Here is a 23,894-nt window from a genome sequence, read left to right as displayed (position 1 = left end):
ACATTGTATGCTTGGCATCATGTTTCTCTTGATCTGTTTTACCATGTCTCTCACGCACCTCCCTGAAGGATCTCTACTCAGTATGACTCATTGACTTCCACTGCCTGGAAGCCGTCTTGCTGTCTGTGCCAACAGAAGCCGGATGTGTCATGAACCCCATCGTGCATCTTTTCCATGAATGCCGTAGAGTGCAAAGGCAGATGACAGGCCCTCTGAAGCAAATGAAACTATCTCACATCACCAGTCATAGTGACCAGGCCATTGTAGGGACAGAGTATCCGAAGAAAGTGGAAGAGCCACCAATGTAAACTTCTGCTATCTAATAATATTAATGGCACTGTCTCTTAATACCACTAGTATTAAATTACTTGTAATTTGAAGCCGTTCAAGTAGTTTCATTGTCCTTGTGTCATTTGTGTCACAGCTCCTTTTTGTTATCTTGTCTTTTTCAAGATATATTTTAAAGCATAGAGGCATTTTGTGAAAAGCAAAACACATTTGGCAAAGCAATATTAACATCCTTCAATAATTGAGCATTAGTAGAAATGTTATTTGCTCTGGGGAAAAGCAGCATGTATGCTGTTAGCAAATAGTAATCAACCACCATATTCTCGATGGCATACTGTTGACTTGTGTACCTACTCCCATCGGATATTCCTTCACAACAGCCACCATTAGTGGGAAGAGGGGATATGCCTGTAAAGGGCTGTTCTCTACCCTGTGACAGCACTTGGAGGCTTTCTCTGCCTGAGTGGCTACAGTGTCACGCAGTTAAAACACATTTTGACTGAACAGGGTCAGGTTGCTGTTTCACTAGTGGATGTGAGCCACCTTACTGGAGCAGTAAGGATGTTTGACATCAACTGTTATGGCATTCACAGCATTTGTCTGTCTTACTGCAGCATATTGTGTTTCTGGCATATTGATATAATGGGAAGGTTGAGTCCAGTAAAGAAGCAACCACCCATGTCAATTTCAGTTGCTTACTTATCCTTAATATTCAGGATTGTTTATTTCTTTCCTATCTACTACAGCAGACATGTACTACATTTATTTGCATTGTTTCTGATCAGAAAACATGTCTGTATTTAAGACATGCACATTCAAGGGAATGGGTCTTTCTCATTGTTACTTTCTGTATTAAATGGGGACAACTAGTAAGGGTGTAACGGTACACAAAATTCATGGTTCGGTGACAAAATTCGTGGTTTTGGGGTCACAGTGCGATACGGTTTCGGTACAGCAGAGAAACAAAAAGGTAGAAAATTATATTTTGGTCATCCAACAATGGCTCATTGGCCGCAACATTACACATTACTATTACTGAAACAGTTCAGTTGTGCTGCAGTGGAAAAGGAAAACAACCTTTTTGTTTCTTGCAAGGAGTCAGGACACCTGCTGACAGCTGTTTTATGCTGATTTATGGTTTAAGTGTATATAAAGTAGTTAAAACTAGCTCCACCTCCAGCAGCTACAACAGTAGCATCCTGCTTATGCACTGATGCTTCAGTATTATTAATCTGATGTCATATATATTGATATATCAGGAAGAGGGACCAGACCACTGCTTTTACTGGGTAACCATGTTACCTTGGCTAAGCCGACTAGCATACATCCATGCTACAGCTAAGTGGTGTGCTGCCAAAACGTTCCAGTTGGAACTTGCGCTCTAGAATTATTGTTCTGCATGTCGAAGTTAGTGGATTATTAAACTATTTTGACAGTAATTGTTGGGTCACAGAGCGTATTCTTTGTATGACTGCATGCACCAAACCGTAACATCTGTACTGTGACAATTTGGGATGAATACACGTACTGTTACAACAGCTATTGCTGCTAAGTGTGGTCATGTTCAAATTTCCCTAGAGCTGCAACAATTGGTTGATTAATCGATTAGTCAATCAACAGAGAATGAGTCGCCAACTATTTTGGTAATCGATTCATTGTTTTGAGTAGGCCTGTCAATGATTAACTGTTAATCGGTTTGAGGAGAAGGATGAGCTAAAAGTCAAACCAGCCAGGGCCGACAAACTAGCCCTGACCACCAACTGCTGAACAGCTACCACAAATGAAAGCTACATCACAACTTTTCTTAAAAAAAAAAAAAGGTTAGTTACTGGTTAATGGGTGCTGGTCTATCAAAAGTAGAGCCCGACTGATATATCGGTCAGTCAATATTATTGGCCGATATTGGCCTATCATAGATATATCAGTGTCGGCGTGTTTATGTATATATTCTGTATATACAAGATTATGGGCCAATATATCAATATCAGAATTTTTTCCTCCCTAATATCAGTATCGGCATCAGCTCCAAAAATCCAGTCTTGGTCGGGCCCTATCAAAAGTAACATTAACTGTCATTTTTTTAAAAATTCTCTGGTTTCATCTTCTTAAATGTGAATAGTTTCTGGTGTCTTTAGTCCTCTGTGACAGTAAACTGAATATCTTTTGGTTGTGGACTGTTGGTCAGGACAAAACAAGACATTTTAGGTTGCATCTTGGGCTTTGGGAAACAGTGATCGACATTTTACACAATTTTCTGACATTTTATAGACTAAATAATAATATATAATTAATTTAGAAAACAATCGACAATCGATAATGAAAATTATCATATGTTGCAGTCCAAATTTCATGTTTCTTTTCTCTGTCTTATTTACTGTTATTGATCATGTAAAACATTAATATGTCATATTAGAAATTTACCGCAAATAAGTAAATTATCAACTGTTCAGTTCTTGTCACTGGATATTATTGTCTAGTCAAACCAATGGCTTTTGCCACAGCATTGTGATGTGCTGTACAAAATATGTAACCCTGTTTTCCAACTAATTTTCTTATAGAACTTAATTAGAGAATTATCTTGGAGGAAGACAGTGTTGAAATCCTTTTGCAACATGAGACATTGTGATTGGAAGGCTCCATCTGAGAGATGCCTTAGGTTCTGGATATTTAGGGTGATGGGGTGACATGTTCTCCATCAACGCTAGCATGCTGTGGGGCTGAGGCACAATTACTGTCTCCAACTGATCTCTTGTCACCTGTCATGTCGCTGGAAAAAAGCAATACTAACATTAAAATCTAGAGGACAAACTAGAGTTGTGTAGTCCCATGTCTGTGTTTGATAAATGTTTGTAATATCCCTGTTGCATTTCTGCTACTATGGTATGTTTCAATTATACCACATTTACAGTTGCATTTGGTATGACCTCTTTTTAAAATTTGTGTTTTAGACCTTGTGCACAGATGACACATGTAAGTGAACACTTAAACCTTAAAGTCCAGTCTCCTAGTTTAAATGAAAGAAGGATGATTTTCTCAAAATACTAAACATTCTTAGATGACTTGAATTCCTGAATTTCACAGATTTGTCTCTACCAACAGATTTATTCCAGTGGTGCAGCTCAGCTCACAGGATTCATAATAGAACATTCAATGAACTGTGAATGAATCAGCTGTCTGGACTGGTTGTTATCATCAAATCATACTAATGAGCTCCATCAATGAAATCTAAGAAAACATGACACATTGATATGCATATCATAAAATGTACCATACCAAAATATTATTTTCTGCTGCGTAATACCTGAAAACCATTGAAAGTAAATATGACCCTTGAATCCACGAATATCCTCTTGTAATTAAATATAGTCCAGGCCAATTAGCTGAAACAGACACGTATTCAGAGTCCTGTTATCTCTATAATCAGAAAGCCGAGAATCAGGAAAAAATGCATTAACCCACTCTCATCCATCACAACCTTGTTTTGTAAGTGCCTAGATTAATGGCGATAGTCTTCCCTTTCTGTAGATGTCTCCGGAGATTGTAACCCTGAGGAATAGAGTAGTCAACTCTCTGGAGGCTAGCCCTGTCCCAGTGTCTATTTTTACCGCCCAGCCTCTGATTGGCCAACAAGGTGTGTGTGGATGCTCGTGTTGTGTCATAAGGTGCTTCTGTGCCATCTGTCGCCCTCAGCGGAGCCGTTGTGAAGACAGACCATGCCCAGCCAGTCTGTCTCAAAGAATGCAAAACACAACCTTGGGCTTTCCTTGCTCTTTTGTACTGACAGCTATATCATGAGGACATGAAGGGGATGCAGGATCAAGCCTCCCAATTAGTTTTTAAATTGTTTTTTTAATGAAACCGAAACAAAGTCATCGATGAAAAACTCTTCTTTTGTTGCTGTTTCAAGCAGAAAACTGTATGTGTTACAATGAAGTGCATTGAAATGACAAGAAACTGGTAATACATAGGAGGAAATATATCTTGAATGTGCTTTAGTGCATTGGGATTGTAGAGAATGGAACTCCTAATATGACAAGCTAACAGAAAACATGAACAGATTTGCTTAGCAGGTGTAGTAACAGGTTGTTTATGAGTCATTGCTTGTCTAGTCTGAGTATGAATTTGTTGTCTCACCATAAGTGCCAAATGATTGAATCACATCTTTTGTGTTATAGACTTGAGAAAGATAACACAAAACAACATACTTCCTTAATGCTGACTGACCGAGGCTCGCCTGAACTGCCCTTCTGTGTATACCTTATCCTCATCAAGCCCTTTGCAGGGCACATAGAATGTTTTGATGGGTTTCCTCTGGGTGCTATAGTTTCTCCAACAATCCAAAGACTCTAAATTGGAAACTGTAAATTGCCCATAGGAATAAATGTTCATATTTCTGTGTTTGTCTGTTTGTTAGCCCTGTAATAGGCTGGAAACCTGGCCATGGTGTTTCTTTGCTCCTTGCTCCAAATGTGTCTCCACAAGTGTCAATCTGAATAGGACAACTTTATTATTGGTATTCCCAACATGGCACAAATGAGAAAAAGTTGGTCTAGTGTTACTCAACTTCATGTAGCTTGTCAACAACACCTCTAATTAGTCAGCAACTGGAAAACTTTTGGAAGAGCATGGCGCTGTTGCTTAAGAATGCAAATGGCCTGCTGTTAAGGCTTAGCACAATTAGATATGGCATGGATTAATGAGGGACATCGGGATGGCCTTGAATAAACATAACCTGCTACCAGAGTACCAAGCATGCCCTTGTCAGAAGAACTACATACAGTAAAGCATTTCCCCAATATTACAGAAATCTGACATGTTGTGTTGAAAATCTTTAGTCTAAAGATTCTGAAATAAGCATTGAGAGGATTGAGAGACCCTGAGCACAAATATTACACCACAAAGCTATCAGTTTTATTCATTACATCAGTGTTTCCTTAACATTAATGTGAAGATTGTTAACACTCTTGCCTTACAGCAAGAAGGTTTGAACCCAGTGGTCGAATGGGGCCTTTCTGTGTGGAGTTTGCATGTTCTCCCTGTGTCTGCATGGTTTCCCTTGGGTGCCCCAGTGTCCTCCTACCCCAGAGACATGCACATTAGTTATAAGGATATTTTTGCTACTGCCCCTGACCAAGGTGCTGGCCTCAAACTAGAGTTGGTCCCCAGACACTAAATTGTGGTTGCCCAGTTCTCCTAAATAGTTAGGATGGGTCACATTCAAAGGACAAATTTCCCCTCAGGGACTTATGAAGTATAAGTCATTTTTAAGAGGATAAAACAAATGAGCTCTTAGTGGAGCATAGATTACTGTTGTGTTATGATCAAAGGTATTATTTTGAAATAGCCTAGACAGCCACAGGCCGATTTTTCAGCAGGGAGATGTACTGCACATCCCATATCAAAAAGAATAAATTAAAGGCAACACAGTTGCTGTCGTCTGGTTAGATAGCTTGAGATCCAATACATATTGATTGTTTAAGATGAGGAAATATTGTGTAACTGTAAGGTCTGTAAAGTGCCTACTTGGACACAAGTAGTATAGGGATATTATTTTTGGAGTTGTTTGGTGTTTTGAAATTACTAGGGCTGTAGTGAACCAAAGAAAGTCTTGGTTGACTGAAATCATACATAATCTTCAACTAATCGATTAGTCGCGGGTGGGGTGGGGGGGTGTAAAGGGACACCGTGAACAGTGCACAGTGAGCTCACATTTCTCTGTTTTGCCTCTTCAGGTTAGGCTAACCTATTGTTGCTAACCTTGGAGCTAACCCCATTCACTTTTCCAGCATTTGGGGAAACAACAGATGTGACTTTTTAGCATTTATTAACTGACACACTGGAGTCTGTACTGTACATTTATTGCCAGACTGAGAACTTACCGAGTTCAAAGCTGTGAAAACAACGGGGGTGTTTTGAATACACTCCCTTTTTCACAGGTAGTTTGTTAGTCTTTCCCTCCCACTGCAGGAAATAATGGATTAATCCTGGAAGGCTACTGATGTAGCACTTCTCTCCCTACGAAAGTAACACGGAGATTATTCGACCAATGAGAATTTAGTTGGACAAGAGCATGTCGACCAACTAGTCGACCAGGAGACTACAGCCCTAGAAATTACAATTGATTAATATAGTAGGACCAATACATATATAGGGCTGTTATGTGCTTCAGTAATTACTCCTCAGAGAACCACAAGAGAAAATGTATCAAGTTGCAAATATAAAATGGAAAAATGGGGCAGCTGTGGCTCAGGAGGTGGAGTGGGTCGTCCACTAATCAGAGGGTCGGTGGTTCGATCCCTGGCTCCTCCAGTCTACATGTGGAAGTGTCCTTGGGCAAGATACTGAACCCCAAATTGCTCCGGAAGGCTGCGGTGTGTGAGTGTGTGAGTGTGTATGTGTGTGTGTGTGTGTGTGTGTGCGTGTGTGTGAATGAGTATTAGATTAGATCTCCTGATGAGCAGGTTGGCACCTTGCATGGCAGCCTCTGCCATCAGTGTATGAATGTGTGTGTGAATGGCTGAATGCTGTCCATTTACCATTCACCATGTTTTATATTGAGCAAAACTGAATTAATATTTTTATTTAAATTCAACATTAAAAGAACATTTTTTCAGCATTATCAGATTGAGCCTAATATATTTTTTTGTCTTTGTACTTATTGACCAAATTTTGATACCAATTCTGATGAGAGCGAGTTTATCTAAGATACTTTATCATACTGCAGGTAACAGTATTGCTGTTCCTGTTTTACGGACAGTCTGCTTGGAGAGACTTGAGTTGAAGGACCACCCGTCTCATTTTCAGTGGTATGTTGTGAAAAAGTCATTGCAGAGATGAGCAGGTAGAGGCTTTGATTTTAAACTAAGGTTTATAATAGATCTTTTTCCTTCTGTTGTTAGCCATGCTATTGGCACAGCTCTAGGGTTGGCAGTGAGTCTGTCTGTCAGATCGGTCAGTCCACAACTTTTGTCAAGACTGAAATTTCTCAGCAGCGATCAGACGGATTGCCTTGAAATTTTGTACAGACATTCATGTTCCCAAGAGAATTAATCCTACTGACTTTGGTGATACCCTTACTTTTCATCTAGTGCCACCCTCAGGTCCAAATTTTAGTTTCTCCATAATGTTGGTTTATGACCTTTATACCTACAAAACTAATTTATTATCCACCAGCCTCAGCTGTACTTTGTTTTTGTGCTAATTAGCAAATATTTCAGATTTTGATATGCTTTTCAAAAATATATGATCAAAAGGCAAGCATATTTGTTGGAAAAATGACAATAAAAAATAAAAATGTTAACATGCTAACATGCTAAACTAAGATGGTGAATATGATAAACACAATACCTGCTTAACATCAGCATGTTAGCATGCCATTGTGGACATGTTAGCATTTAGGCATCAGCTCAAACCACAACTGTGCAGCCTAATGAAGCTGCTAGTGTGGGTGTAGACTCTTAATCATACTGGCTGTTATCTGTAATCCAATGCTAGAATAGATCATCATTGCATGCAGGCAATTGGGAAATAACAGTTTAGCAGTTTGTTGTGCAGCCAGCATGATTGGCAGCCAATCAGAGTCCTGTTTGATGCGTAGCCATTGTTTTTCTTTGATTTAATTGGCTTACGGTTAGAGAAAGTGTGTAGTAGTCAACATCATAATCTGAAGACCGAAAAAGACCAGCCGAGGCATCATCATTTTTGCTGCTGTGTTGGATGAACCTTGTTTATTTATTGGCGAAGACAAATTTTTACTGGCGTTTGATACTTGGCAGGTGTTAATTTCAGACTCTGTTAGTATGGGAGGGGGGACATCAGTATGTGATTGACTGCTGGTGGGTGATGTCCAAAAATGCCCAGCTGCAGCCAACTGTTTCCATGCCAGCAAGCAAGGGGAAAAGAAATGACCATGGTGAACATTGTCTAATATTTCTATGGCCATAGTTTAAGTTTTGGCTCATAGCAACTTGTTTCTCTACGTGCCATCCACATGCTCACAAGATTATCTTTTTTAGTTCTGTAACCTTGATGGAGACACGCTCATGCCACTTTTTATTTTCATTAGTGCTGTTAATCCAATTACTGTGTGGTCTGCTCTAATCTCTAATGGGAGTCTGCATCGTCTTCCTCCATTCATAGATTACTCCAGAAGTGGCTGCACACACTGTGTCATCTTACACAACATAATGAGTACTCAAGTGCTGCTCTGCCTCTCTGCCCTGCCCCTGGCTCTGTCTGGCTGTATCTGAAATGGTGCATTCCCTCCTATTGATCCTCTTCCTGGTGGAGTCACAGGCAGGCTTATCCGGCTCGTCCCAGCTTGTCTGCCTTCTGAATGGACACACAGAGAGTGCTGTGTGCATGTGCCAGGCTTCGGAGCTCTGTGTAGTCCCAGGCAGCTTGTGGCTGAGTGGTCATTGTGGCTCCCTCCCTCTTGCCCTCCTGCCCTCCCTATCCCTCCTTTTGCTTCTTTGTTGGTACAGTAATTATTAGAGATGCATGAAATTCTGCTCAGTTTGCACAGCATTAGTGTATTATATTCTGTAAAACCTTAAAGGCTTTCTTGCTAGTAGCTGCAGGGCAGTTGCTTTGTGGGCTTTGCTTTTTTGTGGGAATGTGTCGTGACTAGCGCTAACAGGGAAGTCACTGGAGAACCACAGTAATGATTAATCTGGAAGAATGACTGTGTTTTTGTGACAGTCTGTGGTGATTCATTGTGTTCGCAGAGATGTTAACATTTCAGTCATTGTTCATGCCACACAGACCCCCTATTCTTGTATGTAGTTGCCACACAGGATTCAAGCTGGAAATAAAAAGTCTTCGCACAGACCCCAGAATTCAGCCTCCAAGAATCTTTCCATTCCACTGATTATGCATGTCTTTTTTAGACATGGTGACAGACTGCACTCTCTCAGTCCTCAGCACAGGTTGTACAGCTCTACTGGAGCCCTAAGCTGCATGGAAATCAAACTGGGATTTTGGCGTTAATTATTATTTCACAGCATCAGATATCTGTGTCTCAGGTGACAAAACATGTTTACCCTGGATTACGATAAGTTTGGTTTGTGTTCATGGAATTGTCAGAATTATTTAATAAGCCACAATTAATCACTTCCTATGATTTTCCCCAAGCTTTTCCCCCTGTATTTTAAGTGTCCCTGCCTGCATTATGTCTCCATTTTCCTCTGGCCTTGTTTTCAGCCTTCTAAATACTGACTCATTACAGGAGTACACAGCATGGCATGATGGGCCACAGACGCTCAGCTCTCTGCCTCCCTGGGCTTTTGTTGTGTGGTGCACAGCTGAGGCAGATGCTGAAGGGCACTCACACTAAATTGCCTGAATGAGGGTGAATTCTGTTGGCTGCTGAAGTAGAGTGCACCGTTGCTCATTGAGTCACAGCTCATCTTCGACAAAGAAGGGGAGACAATTGTAGCTCAGAAAGGCATATAGCCAATAGAGAGAGTTCATTTTACTCATATCTTTGCTTCAGTTTGAGTCATGTTACTTAAATGATATTATCGCTCCATGGTGGTGTTTCCCATATATGAAAGTTCAGGTTTTTTTTTTTTTGATTCAGCACCTGTAGAAGTTTGGATGTGTTAGTGTTTCCTGTATATAAAATGTATTGAGATGCCCACCCAAGCAACTTTGCCTACAGCCAAACGTTTTTTGTGTTTTGCATTAACTGTTTGATATTTTCAGTGGTCTGTGAAAGTCCGAAGTGTTTGGAAAGTCTGGCAGAATGGTGCATTCATGTGCAACTGCATAGGCTGGAAAAATAACTCTCTGAATCTGAATTTAGCTTGTGAATGCAGCGTTTTGCAACAGACTCAAGTTATGCATTTTGGAGCTATCCACCATAATTAAATTCTCCGGATGAGAAGAATCTCCCCATATCAGATGTCCAATATTCTGAGGGGGAAAAACAAAATCAGCCAAAAAAACACCAGAGTGTATTCTTAAAATGCTGATAACTGGTATCTATGGTATCTGATATCTGGTATTATGTTTTTTAATTCATAAATGGTACAAATGTCACATTTATGAAGGTGGGATCTGTTCTGAACAAAAGACAATGCAGTGGAAGTAGTGCATGGTACACTGTGTGTGTGTGTGTGTGTGTGGGTGTGTGTGTGTGTGTGTGTGTGTGTGTGTGTGTGTAAAGGTATCAAAAACAAGTTTTGTCAGTGGCTTATTAAAAAAAAGCAATTTTCCAGCCGTAGGCTTCTTAATGCTGCAGCGATCAACGTGCAGGAGTTCACAGATTTCAACTTTCAAGTCTTTAAAAATGCTTTCAGAGAAGTATTTTTATTGGTTACAGTTGAATTAATACATTTTTATACATGTAATATTTATATATTTGATAACAAAAAATAGTGTTTTCAAGGATGTTTTTTTTATATTCATGAATTGGAAACATTTTATTTTAGATTTTTTTAAGTACATTGGAATAAAATGATCTTTTTGGCTTATGACAATATGATGAAAGTATTATGGCATAAAATATGACATATTTTATGATGCTTCAATATCACAGCCAAACACCTTTCAAACAGCCACTCTTAAACAACAGATTGGAGTCTGAATCATCTCTACTGTGGCAGCTCAGCTTCTGCTGCCTCGGCCTCTTATTCTAATGTGTGCTGCCCTATTATATAACCCATAAATATGACCATTACGTCAGTATTTCAAGTGATATTTTACACCCTCATTTTCTAACATGGAGCATTCTGCGGCCACAAAACAAATCCTTTCATCTTCAGACTGTGATTGCAGAATATTTTAATTTTCAGATGTAATAAATCCTTTTTATTATTTACAAATGATTAAAGTAAATATGAATTCAATTTTAAGCCTTATTGAGTGTTGTAGATGTCATGGAAAACAGATTTGGGATTAAGATTTAGGTTTTACCAGGGTAATTTTTACAGAAAGCCTTGAAATAAATACGATTTGAAACCAGAAAGTTTCTGTCTACTAGTAGTTCCTCTTGGGTGGCACATAACCATTTCTTTTAAACCTAATATACAGAGATTAAGTGTGATCTGCTCGCCATCTGTAATGCAGTTTTATCATGGTAAAAAAGTAATGCACAAATGAAATGCCCCAAGTGTCTAAAGCCTGGCAGATATTGATGCCTCAGCTTGGGGCTATAATAAGGGAAGCACCAGCTGAGCCTCAAATGAATTGTTAAAATTTGCTCTTTAAACATCATGGGGTTTCACAGAGTAATATTGCACACAGGGTTGAATTCATAGTAAGGAACATTTATTTACAGTATGTGTACAGCTGGTGCAGATGTTGAAACATCACACTGTACCATCAAGGGCTCAGCCACTAAATGTACAGTCATGGTGATGAGATTAAATGTGTGCAGTGTTTTGACAGTGTCTTTAATGTAAATAGTCACTCCTTGCTAGGTTGCACTGCTGCGTCCAATCAGACAGCTATATAAGAGAGAGAGAGGGGTGGGTGGTGGAGGGAGAGAAAGAAAGGGCAGTGATTTCAAAATATGGGAAAGGGGAGCCGGGAAACACGTTTCCATAGCAACCGGTAGAAGAGAGTATAACTGTGGTTGAGAGGCATGAGCAGCAAGCAAATACTCACTTGTTCCTTAAAACTAGCAAGTCTTGAATACAATCACTTTGGTTATGCATTGTCACTTTAAGATTGCAATTCCAGTGCTGTGTTTGTTCTGAATTTAAAGGTTTGTTGTTAATTTCTAGTAATGAACATAGTGTTTATGGAGAATAAAACACCTGAAGATAGGCTACATGGCTTTGTCTGCTGCAGAATATGCTAGACCCTTGTATTTAAGAACAAAGTAGTAGGTTACATTGTAACATTCTTTTTTTTTTTTGAATTTCAGAATATCTATCTAACTATTTTACTGACACACACACACACACACACACACATATATATATATGTGTGTGTGTGTATATATATATATATGTATATATATACATATACATATAAAAACATGTTTGCTTATTTCAGAATTTTATGTGTGATAATGCATCAACACTGTGCATTGGCTGGTGGGTGTGCGACAAATAAACAACATCCTGATACTGTATATCCTAATATATATATATTGTGATACGGTGGCTTTTCAGTAACTTTTAAATACACTAGAACTAGTATTACAGAAGGACTAACTTCCTCCTCCCTTTCCTGCAGACATTAAACTCTGAAATGTTGCTTTTTGGCAGTTGAGCCACTGCAAATTAAAGACTGTTTCATATTGAAATAATGGCACATGTGTTCATGTTGCTGTGTGTGTGTGTGTGTGTTTAAAGGCTCATTCTTCATTCATTCATTCATTCATTCATTCAGTCATTGGCACACACTTTTTCATCTCAGCTATCTGTAAAACAGTGTTTGAGTCCTGCTGTGTAAAAAAATATATTTTTGCTTTGCCTTTGGTGACACAGGTAGTTGACTTTGTTGCGAATGATGTATTACATATCACAGAACCCCCCACTTTTTGAAATAATATTGTTACCTTTGGCAGATATATTGTGTTAGTAATGTATCACGAGTTACCCAGTGATTTCCAGGCCTACTGGCTAGCGTACCTATCATGAAGGACAGATCAGATTCTTCTGTTTATTTTAGATTACAGATAGTTAAGCTTAGGTTCATAACTGTGACTGTCAATTTGGCAGGTTTATAGTTTAAGTGTGTGTGTGTGTATGTGTGTGTGTGTGTGTCTGTTTTACACTGGCAGAATAGATAATGAGCATAATCCCACACAGCAAGTGAAGCGAGTCACGGCTTGGGTCGAGGCTTACTACAACATCCAACAGCAGAGCACCCGAGGTGTTGTTCTAAGATAACTACAGAGGCTAGAGGAAAGAGGCCAGGCTCTGCATAAATTCTTATCTATATGGTGTCCTTGCGCTTCATATCTTATCTTATACTTTCAACATAACTGTATAAACGTCAGTATATTCCTGCGGGGAACTTAAATTTAAGATACAACCCAAGCTAGAAAGGATAGGTTTAGGGCTACATAGGGCTGTTTAAGTACCTCCGACTGCAACTACTGATTACTGTCGCCCAAGGACGTCAATGTACATCATTTTCATTCATGAAATAACCCACTTCCACCACAGTCACTTCACAGACTGACACGTGCAAGCACATGTGCATGTACTGGTATTAAGTAGTACAATGCCTCATGGCTGTGCTGAAGAAATCATGAACATGCCCCTTAAATAGAAACACAAGACGCACAACACAACACTATAGCGTGAATTAGGAACAATGGCGGTCATTTCTGGTCTTCAACAACAGTCCCATTAAAATAAATGGTACAAAATATTATGCATTTTGCAACATAAGAAGTAGCAGAAAATAAGCATTGTAACTGATAATATGCTATGAATAATAATGTAGTGTTTTCACTCTGTGCTGCTGTAACATTAATGAGATTGCTCTAAGACTGCAAACACTAAGATTTTGTTGATGACCTACAGATGCATGAATTATTGACACTGCAAGCTGTCAGCTATAGTAATTTTCAACCTGCATCCAAATATGACATTGCCCATAGCTCTAGTAAATGTTACATCACAAATGAACTGCTAGAGTCAGAGCCACAGCTCCCTTATTGCATTCAACTGTGCCTTGTGCTTTTCTGTTTGGAAAAATAGACCAACAACTAGAGTTATTGCTGGTCTTTTCTTGGTATTTCTCTTGGTATTGTGGTAACATTTAGGCAGACCATGATTCTCTGCTCATATGTCATCTGTCAAGTCTTTTTCAGCCTGAACACATGGTGTGACTGTAAATAAGACTTAAATTGCTGCTTAGATTATGGGACAGACCGGCATTCTTCATCCATTTGTTGGCAGTAGATCGAGAGGTTCCAAACATATTCTGCATCCATAGTTGGCAATGCCTCAAAGGCAGAGATTATAAAATCTAATTACCCTCCTTGGTTTTAGTCAGTATGTCTTTTGTTTCTTGACTTATTCCTCTTGAGTCTTAAGAGTAAAATAATTGGTGTGAAATGGAATCTAAAGCTACTCAGAGCCATAACTTGTCTTCAGATGTTTGTGGTCAGTCTGCAGTCTCCATTTGTTTTTTTTTCTCCCTGTCACTGAAGTTCTTTTAAGACGCCTTTGCATGTTAACTTCACATTCCTGGTTTAATTTATAGTATTGTGGGTGTTTGATTCTCCTTGTTGTGTTAGTTTATTTTGATGGGGAACGGACTGTATTTTTTCATTTTGGCTCAGTGGCTTTAAATCTTAAGAGGAAGAGCCCAAGTCTGGAGAGGCATTTTAATATGGAATGTCAAGTTTAACTGCGGGGAGATTGCATGTTTTCTCAGAACTAGGTCACTCTTATCTACTTGAATTGTTTATTTCTCTGTAGGTCTCTCAACCAGTTTAGTTTCGAGGGCCTTAACAACAGGGAAACTTACCACAGGTTTTGGCATGTTACCCCTGTTTGTATGCAAGTTTTATAAGCCTATGGTCAGGTTTGCCAATTAGTGGTACATAATACCTTCTGATGCTCTCGGGGCCATCTTCCTTCCTCCTAATTTAAGTCCTTGTTCTAGTTTTTATACTTACTGCAACAGTCATAGTTTGAATGGTCTTTGATGGAACATTGTTCCACCTTCAGGCGTATGATGTGCTTATAGTAGTTTTTTGAGTTCCTGTCACAAAAATAACGGAGCAGTTTAATGACTGTTGAATGAAGTTTTCAAAATGCCAAAAAAGAACAAACTTGAGAATGTAGCATTAAATATTCAGTTTTTATACAGCAATAAAGTGGTTTTGGAATTTGAAAACAATTACGTAGTTCCTTTTTTTGTGACCAGCTTTTTTTTTCTTTGCTTTTTCCTATGTGGTTTGGTGTTGGTACAAGGCACATAACAAAAAAGGAAGTGAATGCAGTGATACAAAGAACGTAGACTCTGCGTGCATCAAAAACTCAGACAAGATGTGTCAACATCTCTGTCCAGGGTTTTTACATTACTGAAATGACTGAAACTGAAAGACAACAAACAAAGGCAGCCTGGACCCACCTACCCCTTATGCCACATACACCTTGGATGCAGAGAGAGATTAAAACACAACAAAATACAACAAAAACACCCAACAACAAGCTAAGCAAAACGAAAACCATAAATGGTAGCTGCCAAGCTTACAGTATTATGTATTTTTACACAGATATTTAGATATACAGTACGTAGTATTTGTCTACTGTTGTAGAGTATACAGGATCCAGTCCAGTCCAGCCACACAGATACAGTTTCTTGTGCAAAGCACTTTTGGAATTTACTAATATATGCTAAAACTGCCACTTATCATAATTTTGATTTTCAGTTAATCTGCAGATTATTTTCTTGTCAGAACATAATGAAAAATGTTCTTCACAGTTTCCCAGTGCCCAAGGTGACGTCTTCACGTGTCTTGTTTTGTCAGATCCACATTTCAAAACTCAAGCATATTTAATTTATTATCACTTTTGACTAGAGATGCACCGATCAATCGGCCACCGACTGGTGACCGGCTCCGATCAGTCTCAGAAATCTGATTTTTTGCCAGTCAAATTTTCCGCACATAGCCTCACTATGGTTCACGTCGCGCACACGGCGGGAGTTACAATAGAGACAGTGTAGCCATACACACAACATGCATGTCACAAGCACAGCCAGCATAGCCACACACACACATGTCGTTAGTATGGAAGTTCTTCGGTGTGAGTGAAGAAGAGAGAAAGCTTGTAATTTGTAATACTAAATAATTTTGGACTATTACCATTTGTAATAGTCCAAAATAAGCCGTGGAGGAACAACCTTAAAAACATTTGGAACAACTAACATAATCAGACACTTAAAAAAACCATCAGCCCGGTGATCATGTCCAATTTCACGCTCTCTCTCTCTCTCTCGACCACACACTCATTATGCTACCAAGAGTTTCCCAGGCAACGACACAGACGTTGACTCATGTTTCAGAACAGCGCTGCACAGAGGCTCCCTAATGTTATTGATTTCCGAATGAATGGATATTTGGCGTTATTTTTGCCATTGAAAAATTTTTTTTTTTTGGTGTGGCGGAGGTTCTTCCAGGCCTTGTGGCCCCCGCCAGGGCTATACAATTCTAGGGGAAACACTGCAGGAAATCTTCACATTTAAACATCACACATCTCTGTTTGTCAGATTAGCCACTACTAGCATAACACACTCAAGTCTCCAACCCAAATGTTGGTGCTCGAGTTGCATTGTGGGTAATGTAGGCTTCAGGTTTTGAAGGAAGAATGTATGGAACAAAAACAACAATATCTCTGGTCCTGGACAAAACTGTCCATTGTGACTGCAGCAGTGTTAGTGCAATTCTAAATAGGGGGAGTATACTCATTTAATATACCATCCTTTTGTTCTCTGCATGCTCCTTCAACTGTTCTGTGATGTAGAGATCTCCATGCAGTCTCAGGCCTACTTGGGTTTAAAATGGATTGGTCACTAGGGATTCACATTCAGATTAAATTTCTAGGACACGCAGTTGCTTCTTGTAATTTGGCCACCCCCTGCTTTGCAAGAGTTTCTGCCCTTAAACTAGACTTGAGCTACAGTAGCTTGTTAGCCTCTTTAATATATGAGAAGTGAGCTGTTGGTGGGAGAGCAATTACGCTGTCTTGTTCATAACTATCTGCGACAAGAAGCCACGGCTTCGATCTCAGAGAACCAATTAGTGTTTGGGCTGCAGGATAATTAAATTTGGAAAGCTCTCAGACCAGGCAGGTGTGTTGTTTTTGTAATCTACAGAATAAGGAGAAAAAGAATTTAGTGAGAGAAAGAGAAGGGGATGGGGGATCATGTGATGGAAATTCCCTGTGGATCCCTTATCCTTCTGAATGTCAGCTTGCTTGGATGATATGAAAACAGTTTTGTACTATTGGTTTTCATATAGGAAAAGCAGCGTTGTGAAGTGCACTGACAGATTTTACAATCTGGCTCTCTGTTTTCTGACTTCATGACATTAATGCAATGCACACGATTGATCTGGATAGATGAAAGTTTGTGATGTCTTAACACTAAAATGTCAGTACCTACCATGGTAGAAGAGTTTTTTCTCATGTTAGCACTTTATCAATTTACCCTTTCCTCCATTATACAGCCAATTATGAAATGAATATAGACCATAATTCAGCCTAATACAAGAGCCCTGCAATAAATCCTACCTTCGGGAAGGTCATAATGTTGTTGATTCTATTCATAACTGCTGTTGATTGTGTTGTGTTATACTGAGAGGTTTTATATTTAGTCAACCTGCACTGATATTTCAGGGTTGGAAACAAAAACCAAACAACCTTCATGAAGGTAGGATGTATTGCAAGGCTGTGATGTCAGACTGCACTGGTTTTAGCAATATTTACCTAATAAACAGGCAACTAAGTCTATAATCATGAATAACTAAAATTTACATTTAATTTGCTCCTCAAACAAAATGCTGCACTAAGCATTTAGAATATTTTGGCACAATTCTGTGGCCTCAGCTTTTTTTTTTTTTTTTTGGTCATATCACAGAGGCTACAGTAAATCCTGAACTAACCAGGCTTCATTTTTAATGTACCATCTGGGGCTCCTCCCAGCAAAAATGTCAAAGGGAATAAGTGTCTGAAGAAAATTTGTTTTTGCTTTCACACACCCGGACCAAGTAAATGCACACAGAAGCCAGCTACAGTATTTCAGTCAATATGTAAAGTTATCAACCACCCCACCCCTCTCCCTTGTCCTTTACTGCTACCCCACCTACCTGGCCTCTTTTAAACTGGAACAATATGAAGAATATGATACTGGACTAGTCGTTGGACTCATTTCATAGGGCTAATTTCATTGGACTTACAGTACATGGGTGTTGAACCTATTGTATTCCCATTGTTTAATTGTAATCTCATGGTTGTGTTTTGTCTTTGTAGTAAACGTTACCACTTTCAGTTATGATTTCAGACATTTATTTGATGTGATTAACATTTTTTTAAGGGAGTTTTTCTTGTCTGCTAACATAGCTTTGGCTGGTTTAGGAACTATTGCTACTGTAAAAGCCTTTCAGACACTGAATGTGATAATGGGCTATACAAAAAAACATGAATAATCATCATCATCATGCCTCCTCTGCAAATGAGTTGCCTGTTTGTTTGACTAAATGAATACAAACCATACTTATTTCCTCAATCCAATTAAAACAAAATCTTTATCCATAAAATTAGCATAACATTGTGTTGGCTGGTAGTTCATATGAAAACAAAATGCCTGTTTTTGATGCCTGAGTTTCATGTTCTTTCATTTTGAGCATCAAAACCTGCTGTCAAAAATAAAACAAAATTTGGCTCATTTAAGAATAAAACTTTCAAACAACTGAATTATTGTCACGCATCCAATTAAAGATAGTGCAGTGTGCTTAGTGTTGACTCGTTTGAGGAAAATCTGGACTGATTTTCAGACCCTACTTTTAGTTTCTACGGTACACTGCAACTGTGATGGGATTCATGTAATTCTCTAAATGCCGACTTAATTTATGGAAGCTGCACAAAACATTATTTGGTGTATTTAAATGTTAATACAACGGTTCCACTGTTCTTTATTGACTAGGGACATTATTATTCTGATATGAGGATCAGATTTAAAATCAGTACAAGGAACCAACAAATTAACTTTTTAGTCAGCAATTTAAAGCCACTTACCACTTTGAGTGGTAGCCACAAGGAGAGGCATCTTGTCCCTGTTCCCTCATTGATTAATACTGACATTACTAAAAGAGAAGTAGAGAGTTACTGAAATGTGCTAAAGATGGTTTTAGCCTGTGGTTTAGCCTTTCCAATATCAGTAACTACTGTCTTGTGGGTTTTACTGTAATGTCAGTGGATTTTCCTTTTACTTTTTTGGCCACACACATAGTAGTTTTATTTGTTCCACCAATTTTATCAGCAATTTTATCAGAGTAAATAAATGAAACATGTGCAGTATTACTTGCATAGGTGGAAGATTGAGTTTTCCCCCTCTCTAACATGTATAACAGAGTAATGTCAGCTCTGTTATGCAGCCTGAGGTTGAATTATTTTCAATCCACATTCTCATTCCTAGCTTTTTCTTGCTAGTTATACCTAGCAGTGGTCACCATGGAACATAGGCCTACATTTATAGTATTACAGCCCAGCAATTGTCACATTTGAGGTAGTGTCACTTTTTGGTTAACAGAATTTACTGTGATCTGTGATCAAACTGTGATCAAAATAAATCAGTCATTACTTGTTCACGTCATGTGTTGGCGTTACAAAAATCATTTTGCTTATTCAATCCAACCCATCTTCACTAGACATCATCATCATCATCTTTCCCTGTGTCACTTAACAACATTATGTCCCCGCTCTTGCCCTGACCCTTTGCCAAAGATGGTTGTACATACACATTCACACATTCTTGCTCATGCATAATATAGAGCTGGATTTTGGGCCCATTTAGTCATACTTCTTAGTCAACCACAGGAACACTTGACTGCCCCCTTGAGAGATTCTACAGGAAACAAGTGAAGCTTTGTTCTAATTAAGCACAGAAGTGTTTCAGGCCATACGTCTGTCTGTGTCGAATAACAGAAATTTGTCTTTTTCATCCAGTCTTTGATGAAGTGCAGGCTTCCACTGACATACACACTGTATTTATCTCGCTAGACAGACAGCATGATGTCTGAAAATTTTTGAAGCATCTTAAATTTAATTTCTCTCAAGGTACATTGGCAGCACAGCATCGGGTCTTACCAACTGCTGGATGTTAACTGAATAATTGCAGTGCTGGTTTGATGTTATTTCTCTTGAAAGGATTGAAAGACAGCAGGCAAAAGAGGACAGTGAGTCCATCTTTGTGATAATTGAGCTGCTTAAGCCAAAACTGGCATAGACAATTTCATGATGTGAATGTGCAGAGCTTCCCACAGAGTTCCTGTGCTGCCTTTTCAGAGACAGTGAAAATAAATATTTATATGCTAACATGTTTGGTCGCCACCTACAGGCAAAGTCATAGCCACTGCAATTTTGACACCTTGCCCACCCGCAAACATGAGCTGTAGGTCTTTTTTATTAGGCTACTTGCTCAAACTGTTAACTACAATTAGATAATTGATCACATCAAACTACAGTCAACTTACAAATGTTGGGTTTGAACAGTTTAATTTCAGTTTCTAAACCTGTATGACTTGATTTTATGCTTTTTGAGGTACTTGACCATCAGTTAGGCCTAAGTGTTATTGTGTAGAAATAATCATCTGTCTTAAGAGTTAAGTACTCAGTCCTGTACGACAGAGGATACAAATAAAACTCCTCTCAACAAAAGTGTCTAAATAATGGTATATATTTCAGCATTCTTCAGCAGTGCTTCATTGCCAAGTTTCTTATTTTGTATTGTTTGTTTTTCTGTTCTAGTTTCACTGGAAGTGCAGATCACACCCAGCCACGGTGAAATTAGTCTTGGAGAGTCCAAATTCTTCATGTGTGAAGGTAAGTTCATATGGAATACCACACTTTTTACATTTTAATCATCAAATCCATCAAATTGAAGATTTCACCGCCATTTTTGCAAACATGGATTGTAATTGATCGCCACACCAGCATCAGCACGGACACTGGAAGGTGCCAGCCTGTTTTTGTGAGTTCACATATCTCACAAATCCTGTTTTGTTAAGTCTTGGTTCAAGTGTGATCTCTGTGTGTGTGAGAGAGAGAGAGAGAGAGAGAGAGAGAGAGAAAGACTAAGAGAGACGCACAAAAGAGAGTGGACAAGTATAAAAACAAAAGTTAATATAAACCTGTATTACATTGTTACTTCATTTAAAAATACAGACAGACCCTCAGCAAACCTCACATAGTGGCTTCACACAGATTTCATGTTTTGGTGAATGCTGAAAGGTGGTTATGACGGACTTGCGTAATGATGACCTACTTTAATTAGAAATCAGTGAATTATCATTGGAGGTGTGACAGGGAGTGATAAGGAAAAATGTAGCAGGGATTGTACCACGTTCAATGTAATTACTGCCAAAATAGTCTAAGATATCTGTAGAGATATATAATTATTATTCAGCTTTTTGTCAAATCATATTGTTTCCTTGCAGCACAGCAGCAAATGTTCAGAGGCCTGATAACAGTCTGCGACCCAGAAGTTGGGAACCCCTGGCACAAACACCAGGCTTCTGTTCATGCAGGAGCATGTACAACCTGTAGTATTGAGTCTGTGGGCACTGGTTGACTTCACTGATAAGTACATACTGTATAGATAACTGTTTTCTTTTGCTCTTTATTGTGCTCTCAGTTGTAGGCGTTGCAAAGCACATAGACTGGTTTGGACCAAGCGGGGACAAGATTGAACCTAACAGACCAGACATAACAGTAACCCGTAATGATGAGTCATCTTCCACCCTCACGCTGTATAAAGCTGGGACTGAAAATGAAGGGACATACAAGTGTGTCGCTACCTCTGGAGACCAGCAAGGGGAGTCAACTGTCAAAGTGAAAATATTCCGTAAGTATTTTGCTCACCTTATACACTGAAAATTATGGAGGGGTATGAGCAGAGAAGAAAAAAATCCTTTTTATTGAACTCATAGTATTTTATTGACTGCTCAAGGGCAACACATTACTTTTTTTCTTTTCAAGTGAGGATGGATTTTTCATCTGTTCAATAAATGGTTGGAAGACCATTAGAGGGCTGCTTAATGATCCTGTCTGTTGTGCAGTTCTTGTGAGTAATGGCCTTTATTTTCCATGAATGCCGAGCATCAGCAAATGTCCATCAGAGATGAAATCCTTTGATTTCCCAAACAGAACATTTCTGTTCTTTCAATGCTTATTTTAGGTCATTATTTCAAGTGCCCACCCATGTAAATTATCACAGAGTCAATTTACAGTGTCAGTTGCAAAACCCTCCCCAAAAAACGCAGTTTCATTTAGCAGTTTTTAGTCTCTTCGGAGTGTGTATTTGGCTGGATTTGGATGTTAGAAATAGGAAAACTCACAAACTCACACAGTCACATTAAGCAAGCAAGTGTCATTGACTACGTTTACATGCACAAAATATTCCCTTGTTTGCCCTTATTGCAAAAAAGACAATATTCCTACTAAACTGTTTACTTGGCTAATGAATATGAATATTCAACTAATATTCTTGTTTACGTACAGACGGTTTTCAGGGTTTCCCTCTGCTCCTGTGTGAATGGGAATCACGAGATCTCTGCAGGCAGTGAAGTAAACCAGTGAGATGAAAAACATTAATGAGTGACTGCCTGATATTTTTAAGTGATATTGATATGACTGATATCATAAATTTCTAATTACTGGCACATCTAGTACCTAGGTTGTCCCATGATGTTTACTACACTGCAGAGTGTTTTTGGTGCATCACACCGAGTCGTCACCATCACCAATAACCAATACCCTCCGCCTGAGGCCACCTCATCAAAACTTGATGATAACTTACAAACATGAACACACATCTTGTCCTGCAACTTAGCTTGTTGAACGAGCCACCAAACAAACATTCACCAGGGAAAAATGCACTGCTAACGTCAGTTAGCAGCTAGAGCTGCAGCACATTAAACGGCATGTGAACATACCTGCAGATGTCACTTCAGACAAGTCAAATGCTGGTTTGGTTGTTGTTCTTCAAAATCCCTGTTAGCGACATGCTGTCTGTCCATGACTTGTAGCTACAGCAGTTTGTTTACTTTGTCTCCAATTGGACATTAAATTTTGCAGTTAATCTGTGGTTCACATGTGTGCCGAAACCTTGGGGGGTGATTCGTATGGATTACGGATCAACTACATTCCGTTACACCATTAATATCGGCATATCTCACATATCTTAATTGGAAAATGCTACATTTGGAATAAGGCCTAATTCTGAATATCCAAACAAGATATGCTGTTTACATGACCCACATCAAATTCTGAATATTGTCATATTTGAAATAACAGTGGAATATTCGTGTACATGTAAACGTAGTCAGTGTTAGACCAATTTAATTTTTTTTTTTATAGCTGTTGTTTTCTTTGTGTGTGAGGTTTTCTGTTTACAACTTTTACCCCTGGTTTCGGGAAAGAAACATGCAGTCCATGAAATGAAGCTGGGTAAAATGAGAAAATATGGTTAAAAATGATGTCTTCATATAATATGTTAAAACTTGTTGAGATGGGCTTATAGCTGGAAAGTTGAGTTAAGGTAACCTAAGGTTAAGAATAAGAATATTTAAGAATTAATAGTGAGTAAGAGGAACTTTATTAAATTGATAATGAGTCTGGGTCAAGCACTGCCTGTGAAAACAAGTCTGAAGTAAAGAAAACCCTCCTCACTGTGGTTCAAGGAAACTGAATAGTTTGGGTCATAGAATTAGTTTTATTTGACATTGGCTTGTAGAAATGCTTCAAAATGAGAATTTTTATATGGAAAGTGTAGTGATGAGTAAAATTGGAAAGCATTCTTCCAGTTCGACCATTTTTGCTGAAAGCTCTTACAAATCATGCAAGAGCGATTTAGAAGATATTGTGTTGCATCTGGAGGGGCAATTTAAAACAAATATACTTATACAAATA

At 38.7% G+C, this 23,894-nt stretch overlaps 1 protein-coding gene across 14 annotated transcripts in view; it reads left to right on the top strand.

Annotated features, from left to right (window-relative positions):
- The window catches only part of ncam1b (neural cell adhesion molecule 1b), a 73,265-nt gene that overhangs the window by 11,359 nt on the left and 38,012 nt on the right, over positions 1-23,894 (top strand). For 13 of the 14 annotated variants that reach the window (XM_044353995.1, XM_044353990.1, XM_044353991.1 and 10 more), the window contains exons 2-3: positions 20,733-20,807; positions 21,619-21,828. In XM_044353995.1, coding sequence (XP_044209930.1) covers positions 20,733-20,807; positions 21,619-21,828 — 285 coding nt within the window. Of the gene's footprint in view, positions 1-20,732; positions 20,808-21,618; positions 21,833-23,894 lie in introns of those variants that run through there. The other variant, XM_044354000.1, reaches the window with a different exon arrangement.

This window comes from Thunnus albacares, chromosome 6, assembly GCF_914725855.1.
Source record: "Thunnus albacares chromosome 6, fThuAlb1.1, whole genome shotgun sequence".
Taxonomy (NCBI): domain Eukaryota; kingdom Metazoa; phylum Chordata; class Actinopteri; order Scombriformes; family Scombridae; genus Thunnus; species Thunnus albacares.
The sequence above is the reverse complement of the archived record's forward strand: the minus strand, read 5'-3'. Positions and strand labels throughout refer to the sequence as shown.